The sequence below is a fragment of the Chiloscyllium plagiosum genome, unplaced genomic scaffold (genome assembly GCF_037043375.1).
Source record: "Chiloscyllium plagiosum isolate Xiang-an unplaced genomic scaffold, Cpla_swu_hap1 HiC_scaffold_1, whole genome shotgun sequence".
Classification (NCBI taxonomy): Eukaryota; Metazoa; Chordata; class Chondrichthyes; order Orectolobiformes; family Hemiscylliidae; genus Chiloscyllium; species Chiloscyllium plagiosum.
The window spans coordinates 39,140,659-39,154,891 of record NW_028270139.1 but is presented as its reverse complement, the minus strand read 5'-3'; the positions used below and the strand labels follow the sequence as shown (position 1 = coordinate 39,154,891).

At 38.9% G+C, this 14,233-nt stretch overlaps 1 protein-coding gene across 5 annotated transcripts in view; it reads left to right on the top strand.

Moving 5' to 3' along the window:
- Positions 1-3,637, top strand: part of klhl8 (kelch-like family member 8) — a 28,501-nt gene extending 24,864 nt beyond the window's left edge. For all 5 annotated transcript variants that reach the window (XM_087985965.1, XM_043695774.2, XM_043695754.2 and 2 more), the window contains one exon: positions 1,591-3,637. In XM_087985965.1, the coding sequence (XP_087842091.1) occupies positions 1,591-1,714 (124 nt within the window). In that variant the 3' untranslated portion in view covers positions 1,715-3,637. The remainder of the gene's footprint in view (positions 1-1,590) is intronic.
- The last annotated feature ends 10,596 nt before the right edge of the window (positions 3,638-14,233 follow it).

The window sequence follows — 14,233 nt, the reverse complement described above, 5'->3', positions numbered from 1 at the left end:
ATCCACAATGTTTACAAATTTGAATTCTCAAGTCTCCTGTCAGTGTTATACAGACCATTTTCATAATGTTATTTGATGAAGCAGATCATTTATACCATGATTCTCCCTCACCCTCCTGAGTAATCCAATCACAGCAATCTTCTCTGCATCATTTTTGGAGAGTGAATCATATGCTGTTGCATTTGTTCCTACTGCAAATGCTTTTAAAATTCATGCCACCACAGACCACTTTATTTACTAATGAAAATCCACTGTGATGGAATGTTTGTGATGGAATAACTGCTGTGAAATTAACTGTGTATTATGGTTTGGTTGTTTTGGCATTGAATATTAGTACATAACAATGAATTGATTATATTTTACCCCTGTGTGGTCTAATAGTTGTTGATACTCCTTGTGCCTACTACCTTTGAGAAAATAGGAGCAAGAGTAGCCATATGGTCCCTCAAGGTAGCTCCACCTTGCAAAACGATCCCAGTTGAGATTCTGCTTGCACACCACTTTTCTATAGTCATTTATTCCCTTAATGTTCCAAAACACTATTGATGACAGCATTAAAAGTAGGCAATGAGTGAGCATCCATGGCCCTTTGGGGCAAGAACCCCAAAACATCTCAGCTCTCTTAATGAAGAAGTTACTCCTCATCCTCCTGGTCCTAAATAGTTGATTTAATGTCCTGAGAATACAGCTTCTTGGTGCAGGTTCTTCAACCAACAGAAACTGCCTTTTGAATTTAAACTTGTAAGCCCTTGAAGAATTTAATACATTTCAAATATCTCTCTTCTTTACTTCAATGTAGGCTATATTACTTGATCTGTTCTCATAACAACCATTTCATTTTAGGAATCAATTGAGACAATTTTCATTGCTCTCCCTGTGAGGCAAGGTTAACCTTTCTTAGGAAGAGAGATTGAAAGTCCATCCAATGGCCTCAACAAGTCTTTCATAATTGCAAAGAGACTTTCTTATACTTGCACTCCAGCTGCTTTGCAATAAAGACTTAAAAGCTACCATATTATAAAACAAAGTGCTGAGAATTCTGAAAATCTGAATAATGAGAAAAATGTGCTGAAAAACTCAGTCTGGTAGCATCTGTGGAGTCCAATATTCCTCCTTTTCTGTTTTTCTCCAGTAACTTCTGCTTTTATTTAAGGCAAACATATTATTTGTTTTCTCATTTCTTGCTGTGATTGGTGTTTGGGTTTGTCTAAATTTCTCTTCATATCAATATTTACTCATATTTCTTTATCATTTAAAAAATTGTTTTACTATTCTTTCTACCAACATAATTTCACATTTCCCATGTTAAGTATTTTAAAATATTTTCCCTCTTAATACATTGCTAACATGGATTGTTTATTCATGTTAATCCTTTTTAGTCGCCTGCAGTTAGTTTCCTTGCTGGATGTATCACAACATGATGAGAATATTTACATGAGAGAGAAAATTATCAGGATGCACTCTTAAAATAAGTAAACCAGAATAGTAAGCGTTAATATGGATAATCTCTTCCTGAAAAGGAGGAAATTCAATGGATTTATTAGCTGATGCTTTTCATAATGTATTTTCCCTTTTTACTTTCTTATATAGGTGGGAGTTAGTTGGATCCATTTCACACTGCAGGGCTGGAGCTGGAGTTGCTGTGTGCGCCTCTCTGGTTAGCCAAATTAGAGATGTGGGTCAAGGGTCCAGCAATGTTGTTGACTGCATGTGACACTTACAAATGTCGTGGAATACAATCGAGAAAATAATCTTAGAAGAATGTTTCCATTCTGGTCAATCAATTATTACAAAATGAAAGCAAAGGCAGGGAGAATTGATCATGTGCCCTGTAATTGTTTTGTTTGATATATAAAATGCATGGCATTTTCTTACAGGTAGATTTTATTTGTCAGAATGATTCTAGGTGTTGATACTATCCTGTTGGCCTTCAACCCCCATTTCATTTGCATTGCTGTTCCTTTGGAACTGTTTAAGGCAGGATTGAATGCACTATGCATTCACTTTGTGAATTGAATTTCTCATTATAAATCTAAGATTGAGCTCTGCAATATTGGCTGTGGACAAATAAATCTTATTTTAATATACCTTTGTAATATGATAGCAAAACGAGATGCAGAAGAAAAACAAGCTTCGTGGCAGTTTTAAAATGTGATCTGTCAAAAGCATAAATGTTGTAGATTTTTTTCACATTGAAAAATGGGTTGGTTCTAAAATCTCTTTTTAAAGGAATACTAAATGTATTCCTCTCCCTTCTCTGCCCCAGTTTTAAGCCATTTGTGGTAAGTGTGTGGCCTTGTTTTTTTCTGCAAACCTTTTAAGCTACATATAATTACCCATGTTTTCAATGAGAAATTTGTTAAGCAATAATTATTGTTTTGTGGAGTTAAATGCAATAGTGCACTACTTGTTTAATGGCCAAACTGCCTGTATCCTCATCAGTGATTTGCACCGCTGCACAAATTGAAAGCAATAGCAATTTCAAAATTAGACATGTCTGGGGAGTCAGAAAGTGGACTAAGATTTTCGGTAGTAGTGCTATTGTATATTTCATAAATACTTTGAGAAAGAAAACACATCTTAAATATTGCATAAGTTGACATTCCTACAGATCTCTATGTATCAGCTCTGAATATTTACTTTGGTGTATTTCTCCTTGCAGTTTTATTTTCTTAAAGGAGAGTTATTATGGATTTTTGAGAATGAATGAAGCAAAGGAATAATACATTTCTCCTCTTTAAATTTGGAAAAACTGAGTGTTTCTGTATTTTTGCACATTAAGCCCTAATTACAGCCAGGTTCCTCATGGAATGTACTTCCCCAAACAGGGAGTTTAACACACAAGGATAATTTCTGCCCTGGCTTAATCTATGGTTACAAAGACCTCTTCGTTGAAGAATTGTCAATCAGACAGAGGGACAGAAATAAACCTCTGTTTTGACTGGGAAAGAGATGGGAGAAAACAAATACATATAGAACAGTTATCTACCAAATTATTTTTGGGAGAATCCAGTCTGGTAGCAGTAAGAAGTGTTGGCATTCAGAGTATTTCAAGCTATAGTTTAGTCATCATGAGAGGTAGCACACAGAAACAATATATTTTTGCGAATGCTTCAGGCTAAGTAACAAATTCTATAGTATTAAGCTGATAAATAAAATGTCAACAAGGAAAATTCACTTGTCCTTATTTAACCCTTAAGCATATTTAAGTAATGCACTGTTTTGAAAATATTGTTCAGAAAGATTTTATAAACTGATCTAAAATTAGTAGTCTTTAACATTCTTAGCAAATATTTTTCCATTGAAGTAGGTTCATTGTTATAATTGAAAGCATGAATGTTGTTTAAAAACTAAATTAAAAATCCAAAATATTATGTTCGTTTGAATTAAATTATTTTGTGACTTTTTGCTTTATTATCATTTATGAATTATTTGAAGTGGTTGAATTATGACATTTCAAACGCAATAAAATTTAACTATTTTTATTGGCAGTGCTGAGTAACATTGAAGACTTTTGTAGCTTGAGGAAAAGTTTTGTTGAGTCTCAATCTTTGTATACAAATAAGATTTGTAACTTGTTATAATTGAGGCATTGATATTGTCTGTATAATATATTAAAAACCTACATTTGTGTGCACTTTTGTCAACTATTTTTCATTCTAAATTGTAATGTCAGCTACTTAATTTATAGAATCCCTACAATGTGAAAAGAGGCCATTTCAGTATGCTCAATTAATAGGTTGTTCAGCAAATCAGATATTAAGTCATGGGAATAAGAAAGTTACGACCAGACAGGAAGAGGCTGCTCCTGGCAGACCACAGTCAGAACTGTACACAAACTGTCTCAGTGTTGTTTGCTTTCCACAGATCAGTGCAGATGTGGAGCTAAGGTGTTAGAACAGAACCAGTCCAGGGAAGGGCAAGAAAGGGAACCCTAAATACAGTCTGCCATCCTTTTATCTGTAAGGTTACTGTTCCTAAATAAAAACAGTGCTGGAGGATCTCAGCAAGTCTGGCAGTGCTTGTGGAGAGAGAAGCAGAGTGAAAATTTTGTCTAATGTTCTTAATGTCTGTTGTTGGCTAGCTACCACTGTGCTTAAGACATTTTTAAAAAATAACCCACTCAACAATTAGCCACTGGATAACACCACTCCTAGAATATGTAAGAACATTTTTATATAGTAATGTGATAGCAAACTGTGGAGTAGCCCTCATAGCCAGAATGCTGTGCAGGTAAAATATTGACATAGCTATTCTACCTGAAACAGAGAAATCTCATTTTGAGGATGTAAGCACTTATTTTCTTTCCTTGTTCTGTTTTGGTTGGTACATTCACTTTATCAGTGGGTTGTGTTAGTTGGATGAGAAACCATTTTCTTAACTTATCCCTTTGACTTAACTTCCTCTGGTTACCATGGCATTGACCAGTGGAAAAATATTTTTGATTTTATTTCAAAGCTTCTGGTACCTTGACAGTCCAGTTATTTTTATGTCAGTGAAAATATGTCAAAAGTCTCTAGTTCTTCTAAATAAAGCCCTATTCTTTGAGGGAGGCAGTGAGTAGTTGTAACGTCACTAAAGTAGCAATCCAGAGCACAGGCTGAAGTTCTAAGGAAATGGACTGAAGGTCCCAATGTGGCAGATAATAAAATTCCATTTTAATTGTGGAATAGAGAGTTGGCCTATGATATGCTTCATGAGCAAACAGCAATTTGAACTAAAAAGAAAATCTTATTCATGCACGTGATGCCTGAAATAAGGCAGATTGGGGATGTGTAAAGTTTAAAAACATTAATTGCTTTTACATTAGTTGTACAAGACCCAGACACTGACATCATGTAGATAAACTTGTTGGTTTTTGTCAGGCCAACAGTTGGAGAAAATCTTTTCTATGACAAAGGTTTGTTGCCCTTAATATCACAGTCAACTGGATAGATTTACTGCCAGATGTGCATACACAGCAAGTTGTATGTAATGGCGCTACAGCAGTTTATTGCATTCCTTCAAGTTCTACCATATTACTGCCGTAGTTGAACACCAAGAACATTTTTACTGATTCAGACCATTTCAATTGACAGCAATAAATCACTAACATTTTTGCGATGGCTAGATTTCCTTTTATGGTCATTCTCCCATTTTGATGTCCTGTAGTGAACACTGAAAATTCCTGTTTTGACAGATTTTTTTGAAATGTGTAAATTGTTTATGCAAAAAAAATTGCTCAAAAAGGTTACTATCACCATGGCAGGGAAACAAGAGAAGGGTGTTAAATTTGGACTTCCCAATGTCACTGTCATCTGGCAAAATGTTTCTCTTTTAATTTAAAATCTGTGATGCAGTATTATTCTATTCTTTGTTGAGGTGATCTGTTCAAAGGTTGTGTCTATTTCTGATATTTTTGTGTAAGGATAATTCATAAAAAATAGGAACAAGCCTATGAGGGTAGAGAATTTCAATGTTATTTTATGTTTTGGTTTTCACAAATGGGTTTGTGGCTTAGAAATAGCAGAGCCTTAGCAGTTGCATTGTCTTGACCAGTAAAAATTTCAGGGGTGCTGGGAAAGCTTGTGATGTGTGTAGCATGTAAGATTTTGGGAGATTAGGGATCCACAAGATGAGCATTTGCATGAAGTACCAAAAGGTACGTTGAACAACACGGTTGATTAGGAGCAGCGATTGTCTTCACTGCACACCATACAGGAAGGAGAGAGGTTTTAGGAACAATTACATCAGTGTGAGATGGCTCCATATCATAGGCAGATAGAGGAGAGTAGAGATGGCAGGTACAGGAAACAGAGGACTCCTTGGAGTTTTTTAACAGGTATGAGATTTTAGATGCCTATTCAGTGAGCAACATGATTGAGTTCGGGGTGGCTGACTTGAGGGAAAACCACTGTACCTTGGTGCATGAAGCTACTCTGGGAAAAGAGGGAGGTCGGTACATAGATTAGAAAGGTAATAGTAATGGGTGACTCAACTGTTTGAGGGATAGACAGTCTAACTTATAGCAGAGATAGTCAGTCCCATATCGGCTGTTGCCTCTGGGCTGTAAGGAAATGGCTGGTTAAACTATTAGAAAGTGAGGGTGAACAACCAGTGGTTAGTTCTCACATGAGCCACAGTGATATGGTGATAACTTGTAGGATTAGGGGTTGGGGCCTCTAGGGTAGTCATACCTGTCCCATGTGCTTCACTATTAGAGCAAAAGCAAATTGGAGTTAATTGTGTTGCTTGAGGGATATTGTAGAAGGTGGTGTTTAGATTTTTGGGACATTGGGATCACTTTTAAGAAAGGAGAAAGCTGTTCAGAAAAGATGGGGCTTTTAGTAAAATCAGGGTGGGTAAAAAGGGATATAGTGTAACAGTCTTGGTTAAAGATAATATCATTGCCTTTGAAGAAGATCCAGATTCTGTCTGGTTGGAGGTGAGAAACAGGAAGGGAACAGTGACCTTGTTGGATGTTTCTCATAGACCTCCAAATAATGGGAAGAAAGTTAGAAGAGAGCATTTGAAGGCAGATTATTGGAATCTGCAGGACAAGTAGGGTTGTGATAGTTGGTGATTTCAATTACCCTCAGGAAGGCTGGGAAAAGCTAGAGCGTGGGGCATGGAAGAGAAATATTCCTAAAATTTGTACAATACTTTTTCAGCCCTTCCAGGAAGGGAGCAGTGCTGGCTCTGGTCCTAAGAAATTAGCTAGGCCAAGTGGGAGAACACAGTAGGGGAGCATTTGGGAAAAAGCGATCATAATATAGTAAGATTCAATATTAACAGGGAAAGGATTTAAAAAAAGTCAGTATTAAGGTCTCAGATTGGAAAAGTACTGATTTTGGGGGGGTCTAAAAGTTGAACTTGCACAGGTTGATTGGAAATACATTTTGATAGGTAAAAGTGGATGAAAAATGAGAGAATTTCAAAACATTGATGAATAGGGTACAAGCTTGATACATACCCATGAGAAATAAATATGGAGTATCCAAAGCTAGAGTACCCTAATGACTAAGCATATAGATGAGAAAATAAGGAAGAAAAGGTATATGATGTATTCTGATATTATAATACTAGTAGCAAAAGAAATCAGGAAAAGTATCTCTAATGCAGAAGAAGCACTAAGGCTGGAATAAGGGAGGTTAAGAGGAAGAATGGGGAAAGGAAGACTGGTTGCTCTAATGCAAATAAAATGTTCTTCAAACCTGTTAATTATAAAAGATTAGTGAAGGATGGAATGGATCCCACAATGAACCAGCAGTGTAAGCTGCATACTGAAGCAAAGGGAATGACAGAAGTATTTGCTTCTGTCTTTACCAAATTAGAAAACTGTGACAATGGTCTAGTTGAAAATGTGGGCTTTGAGCAACTGAGCTGCATTGTCATAAATAATAAAGAGGCCCCAAAAAACTGGCAGCATTCCACATAGACAAGTCACCAAGCTTGGATGGGATGCTGTGAGAAGTAAGGAAGTAAATTGCAGAGCTGTGGGCAGTAATTTTCCAGGCCTGTTTGAATACAAGATCAGTTCCAGGGCACTGGGAGGATTGCAAGTGTGATACCATTTCTTAAAGGGACAAAGGATAAACCTGGAAACTATAGACTTGTCAGCTTCTTGTCAATAATAAGAAAAATGAAGGCCATAATATAGGTTAAGGTAAATGTATACTTATAAAAATATAGAAAATAAGTTAATAGTAAACAATCAACATTGGTTTTGTCAAGGGTAGGGCATTTCTGACAAATTTGTGTTCTTTAATATGATACTTGCAGTGATAGTGCTTTCAGAAAACATTTGATACAGCCACATAGCAGGTTGGTTAGCATATTAGAAATGTTTGGGATTGATGGGTCCTTGGCAGCATTGATTACAAGTTGAATAAAAGATGGGATATAGAGGCTAGGTATAGATGGGCATTTCTCAGATTGGAGACAAGTTGAAAGTGGCATTCCCCAGAGATTAGTCTTGGGATCCTTACCTTTTCTGATTTATATAAAACAATTTGGAGATTCGTGTTGAAGGCAACATCTCTGTATTTGCAGATGATACCAAGTTAGGGAGAATAGTGAATTATGATGATGATATTGAGTAACTCAGAGGGAAATTTTAGCCAGACCTTTTGTTTTTTGAAAAAATATTCTATTTCTTTTAGAATAAAGGCCAGCAGTCCATTTGCCTTTACTATTATCAACTGAACTTGGATGCTTGCTTTTAGTAATTCATGCATCATCCCAAATGTCTATGTCCCAAAGCTTTCTGCAGTTTATTCCCAGTTAATTATTCAGTTCTTCTTCCTTCATAACCTTGCATTTTCACATATATTTCATCTGCCAAGCTTCTGCCCATTCACCTAACCTGTCTATATTCCTCTCAATTCTGAGTCATCCTCACTACTTCAGTTGTAAATGAAATTACCATGGCTACAGAAATAGAACATAGAACAATACAGCACAGAACAGGCCCTTCGGCCCACGATGTTGTGCCGAACATTTGTCCTAGCTTAAGCACCCATCCATGTACCTATCCAATTGCCGCTTAAAGGTCGCCAATGATTCTGACTCTGCCACTCCCACAGGCAGCGTATTCCATGCATACTTAAGCAGTTCATCATTAAACCTCAGAGAAAATCCATAAGTCAAAATCCAAACTTATATAATAAATGATATTAAAATATGTATGTATAAATCATGCACCCTATATCTACTTGTTTGTGACACAGATATCCTGGATTAAGTTTGAGGAAGCTACAACAGTAAGTTTAGTCAGCAGTTCCAATATTTGTGAATTCACTTTGAATTTAACAGTAAAGTTGCTGCTCAGAAAGCAACAAAAGCATTATGTAATATTAATTCTACACATTGTATTTTTTTAAGAAAAGTTTCAAATAATCACTTGCTGTTTTGCTCTTTTCCCAACTTCTTTTCCTTCCTATTCTTACTCAGTTTTAATTTATTACAGGGCCTGTGGCTAATTGGCTTCTCTAAATCAGGCATTATTACCAACTTTACACTATTATTTCAAAAACTGGCCACCTTATTAACTTTCCTCTCAACATTTGTTCATAGCATGCGCATGTCACTGGCTAAGCTAGAATTATCTCTAATTGCTCTGAGAAGGAGGTGGACCACTGCTGGCCTTGGGGTTATGTTCCATCTACAAGGCTGTTAGGGACGATTTTGACCTAGTGACAGTAAAGTTACAATGATATATTTCTAAGTCAGGCTGCTGTGTGGCCTGGAAGGGAACTTGCAGGCGGTGATGTTTCCATGCACTTTTTACCCTAGTCCTTCTATGTGGTAAAGATCATGTATTTAAAAGTTGCTGACAAGGAAATGTTGCTGAGTTACTGTAGTGCATATTGTAGATGACACACACTTCTGCCACTGCTTGTCAGTAGCGAAGTGAGTAAATGAGATGGTGGATGGGGTGCCAATGAATCAGGCTACTCTGCCCTGGATGGCATCAACACTTTTGGAGCTGCACTCCATGCAAGTGTAGAGAATTCTGTTACATTCCCGACCTTAGCCCTTTTAGATGGTGAACAAACTTTGAGACAGGAGATGAGTTGCTCACTGCAGAATTCCCAGCCCTGACTTACTGTTGTAACCATAATAATGATATGGTTGATCCTTGCTTTTAATTTATATCTGATCCACATGACAATTTTGAACTAGAATTTTAACAGTTTTACTTATCCATTTGCAGGACTGGCTGTAAATTCAATTTTCCAGCCAGGTCAAATCGAGAAAGTGCAAGTCACAGGGATAAAGTTAGTTTCAGCAGAATGCCCTAGTTTACAAAGGAGGATTCCAGGCATAGGTTTCTACTTCTAATATTATCAAAAGATTTGTTACGAATAGAGAAAGTATGCGAGCATGTTAGTGAATGAGTGAGTGGTAGATCTAGTACCCTGTCAACATTTGCTGTCAAAACCTAGCCATGTGAGATATAGAAAAATGTTTATAAGACAGCATGAGTGAAAATCTTCAGGAGAAAAAGAGAATTTTTAGATAGAAAATATTATTGCATTAAATCTTTTTTGGGGGGTGGTGTTTGAAATTGGAGATAGGTGATTTTAGGGACGCTGCCTTCATTTCGTGCCTTTTTTTTTAAACCTCTAATATGTTGTGAAGAATCGATTTATTAGTAATAAATTAAGCATGAGTAAATCTATGTGAAAGACAATGCATCTCCTGGGTGGATACTGTACTATATCTGGTCTTAAAATTGGTCTTGGTGAGTAAGGGTGAAACTACTTACTCGCTCTTGTTATTCAGAGCTGCCACCCGATGTTTAGCATTTGAAATGCAATTTATTTACCCTAGTTCTGTTTTCAGAAATAAATTATTTTAAAACCTGTGAAGACTCTATTTACCATCACATCCATTTGATCTCCTTCTCAACAAAACTGTCAGGCATCAGTTATATAAGACCAATTTACAATTCAGTCTGACAATACCTTTTGGAATGAATCTGTCTAAGTGCAAGCACATTTGTGTCAGACATTATCTTGTACCAAATTAATGCATAATTCAGTTGATGACATTTGAAAGTTAAGCAACTTGCCAGATGATGACATCCAGCTGTTTTCATAGCATTCATTTCATCCTTCAAGCTCAAAAGATGTCATTATTGTACCCATGTTTTCAGGGTTAAGATTCCACCATCTGGACTTGTGTTAATGAAGTGAACATCAGTTTTCAAATTCTGGCTCCTGGAAATAAAACAAAAACAGACTTCTAACCTGTTCCTAATAGAAAATGTGTTGTGTTAGAATATGATTCTGGATACCGTGTATAAGGACTACTCCAGGTTTATTTTACATAGAATAGATCTCTGTTGTTGCCCTTCATTCAAAAATTGTACAATTCAGTCTACATTATCTCTATTTTTTTTCCTTCTAAATTAATGGAAGGATACTTTTAATTTTGATGTTGGAAATTGGCAGACGTGATCTTGGAATCTGGGTGCTGACCACTAGCAACTGCTAGTTGGAGTGGTTTGCAGCCACCAAATCTTCTTGCTACTCTTTTCAGATGAATTGCAATGGTCCAAACAGCTGCTGGTGAAACAGTGACAAAAAAGTCAAAAGATGAATGGAAATCAAAGTATTATTACCTCAGGTGCCACCCCAGTAAATGGGAAGTATGCAGCTTTCCCTTAAATTACCTGACATAACAAACCACTGGCAATTGTGCTGGTGGGATAATTTGAAATCATGTTTCAATTGAGACTGGCGCATGCTTGAGACCATTCAGTTACACTGCCCCAAACTTATAGTTACTCTTTTAAAATAAGCAACTTTTTTTTAAGCTGAAGTGGAAGAGAGTAATTAAGTTGCAGATATAAATATATTTATTATAAAACTGTAGAGAGATGTTACATATCTCTGAAGCAGGTGGACTTGAATTCTGCCTCAAAGGGAGAGGCATAACCCCTGTACCACAAGTAATGGTGATTATTAACTACCTCAATCTAACTTCAGGTGAAGGGTCATGATTCAGATATCAGACTCTGTGTATTTCTCCATCAGGATTTTGCTCAAGACCGTCCAATTTTCCATTCAAAAATGGTGTTACATCATCAGAAGCAAAAAAACTTTAATAATAACTTCCAGAACTATTAATAAATGCATCAGCAGACGTGAATAGTTCACTAGTGTGGGTATTCTAATTGTATTCATCAGAATGGTGTGATGGCATTGCCTATGTATGCCTGCCTCTTCGTAGAATATGTGGAACAGTCCATCTTCCGCAACTACACTGGCCCCACCCCCCACCTTTTCCTCCGCTACATCGATGACTGTATCGGTGCCGCCTCGTGCTCCCACGAGGAGGTTGAACAGTTCCATCCACTTCACCAACACCTTCCACCCCGACCTCAAATTCACCTGGACAGTCTCAGATTCCTCCCTCCCCTTCCTCGACCTTTCTATTTCTATCTCAAGCGACCGAATCAACACGGACATCTACTACAAACCGACCGACTCCCACAGCTACCTGGACTACACCTCCTCCCACCCTGCCCCCTGTAAAAACGCCATCCCATTCTCCCAATTCCTTCGTCTCCGCCGCATCTGCTCCCAGGAGGACCAGTTCCAAAAACGCACAACCCAGATGGCCTCCTTCTTCAAGAACCGCAATTTCCCCCCCGACGTGGTCGACGATGCTCTCCACCGCATCTCTTCCACTTCCCGCTCCGCCGCCCTTCAGCCCCGCCCCTCCAACCGCCACCAGGACAGAACCCCACTGGTCCTCACCTACCACCCCACCAATCTCCATGTACAGCATATCATCCGCCGTAATTTCCGCCACCTCCAAACGGACCCCACCACCAAGGATATATTTCCCTCCCCTCCCCTATCAGCATTCCGTAAAGACCACTCCCTCCGTGACTCCCTCGTCAGATCCACACCCCCCACCAACCCAACCTCCAGTCCCGCACCTTCCCCTGCAACCGCAGGAGGTGCAAGACTTGCACCCACACCTCCCCCCCTCACCTCCCTCCAAGGCCCCAAAGGAAACTTCCATATCCGCCACAAATTCACCTGCACCTCCACACACATCATCTATTGCATCCTCTGCACCCGATGTGGCCTCCTCTATATTGGGGAGACAGGCCGCCTACTTGCGGAGCGTTTCAGAGAACACCTCTGGGACACCCGGATCAACCAACCCAACCACCCTGTGGCTCAACACTTCAACTCCCCCTCCCACTCCACCAAGGATATGCAGGTCTTTGGACTCCTCCATCGCCAGACCACAACAGCACGACGGTTGGAGGAAGAGCGCCTCATCTTCCGCCTAGGAACCCTCCAACCACAAGGGATGAACTCGGATTTCACCAGTTTCCTCATTTCCCCTCCCCCCACCTTGTCTCAGTCAAATCCCTCGAACTCAGCACCGCCTTCCTAACCTGCAATCTTCTTCCTGACCTCTCCGCCCCCACCCCAGTCTGACCTATCACCCTCACCTTGACCTCTTTCCACCTATTGCATTTCCAATGCCCCTCCCCCAAGTCCCTCCTCCCTACCTTTTATCTTAGCGTGCTGGACACACTTTCCTCATTCCTGAAGAAGGGCTAATGCCCGAAACGTCGATTCTCCTGTTCCCTGGATGCTGCCTGACCTCCTAGGGCTGTTCCAGCAACACATTTTCAGCTCTGATCTCCAGCATCTGCAGACCTCACTTTCTCCCCTATGTATTGATAACTATGGTTTCTGTTACTTTATTTGAATGGAGAGTTAAGTTTTTGACTTATCGAAAAAAAATCCAATAAGTAAAAATATTTCTCCAAAAATGTTAGATTTCCTGTGACAGTTCTTTCATTACGTGGAGTTGCCGATGTTGCACCAGGGTGGACAAAGTCAGAAGTCACATGACACCGCATAGACAGTCCAACAGGTCTGTACATGCTTTCAGAGTGCTGCCCCTTTGTAAGACTATAACCTGGTGTCATGTGACTTCTGAATTTCTATCATTAGGTTTCTTCATTATTCCTTTCCTAAAGCTGTTGACACCATCTCCTATGAAATTTAAAGGTCTTAAGCAAAAAGGTGGCCAAAGCTCCCAATTTCTTCAATCTCTACTTAAGAAATGTCCCATTGTGAGCTAAAAGTGTTGACTGCTTGTAATGGCACAGCTCCACAAGCAGCACCACTCTCTGGGACATTGCTTACGCATGAGCTTTCAGGACAAGTGCTGACAAGTCATTGCTGATCACATCCAAGCCCGAGACAGGCGGATACCTCAAGATATTGTGAGATGGTGATCCTCTGTGAGCACCCTGTCTGCCTTTCCTCTTCAATGACGCCAATAGCAATGTGCTTACTGCCATGCCGGTTACAGAAGCTGGGCATCTTTCATAAAGATGAACCTGCTGAGTAATTCTGGAGATCACAGATGTTACACCTTTGATTAATATTCAATAGATTTGGCTTGATTAATATTCAATGATAAGTTGAGACTCGGGCTAGATTTTGGACTCACTTTTCATTCTAATCTGTGTGTATGTATGGTGGCTATTATTTCTTCTTGTATTTTGTAACTGAATTTCACTCTTTGAACTAAAAATATTTAACACTGTGGCTACCTGCTCCTGGCCCATGACTGAGCACTTAAAAAGGATGGCATGGTGGCACAGTGGTTAGCACTGCTGCCTCACAGCGCCAGAGACCTGGGTTCAATTCCCGCCTCAGGCGACTGACTGTGTGGAGTTTGCACATTCTCCCCGTGTCTGCGTGGG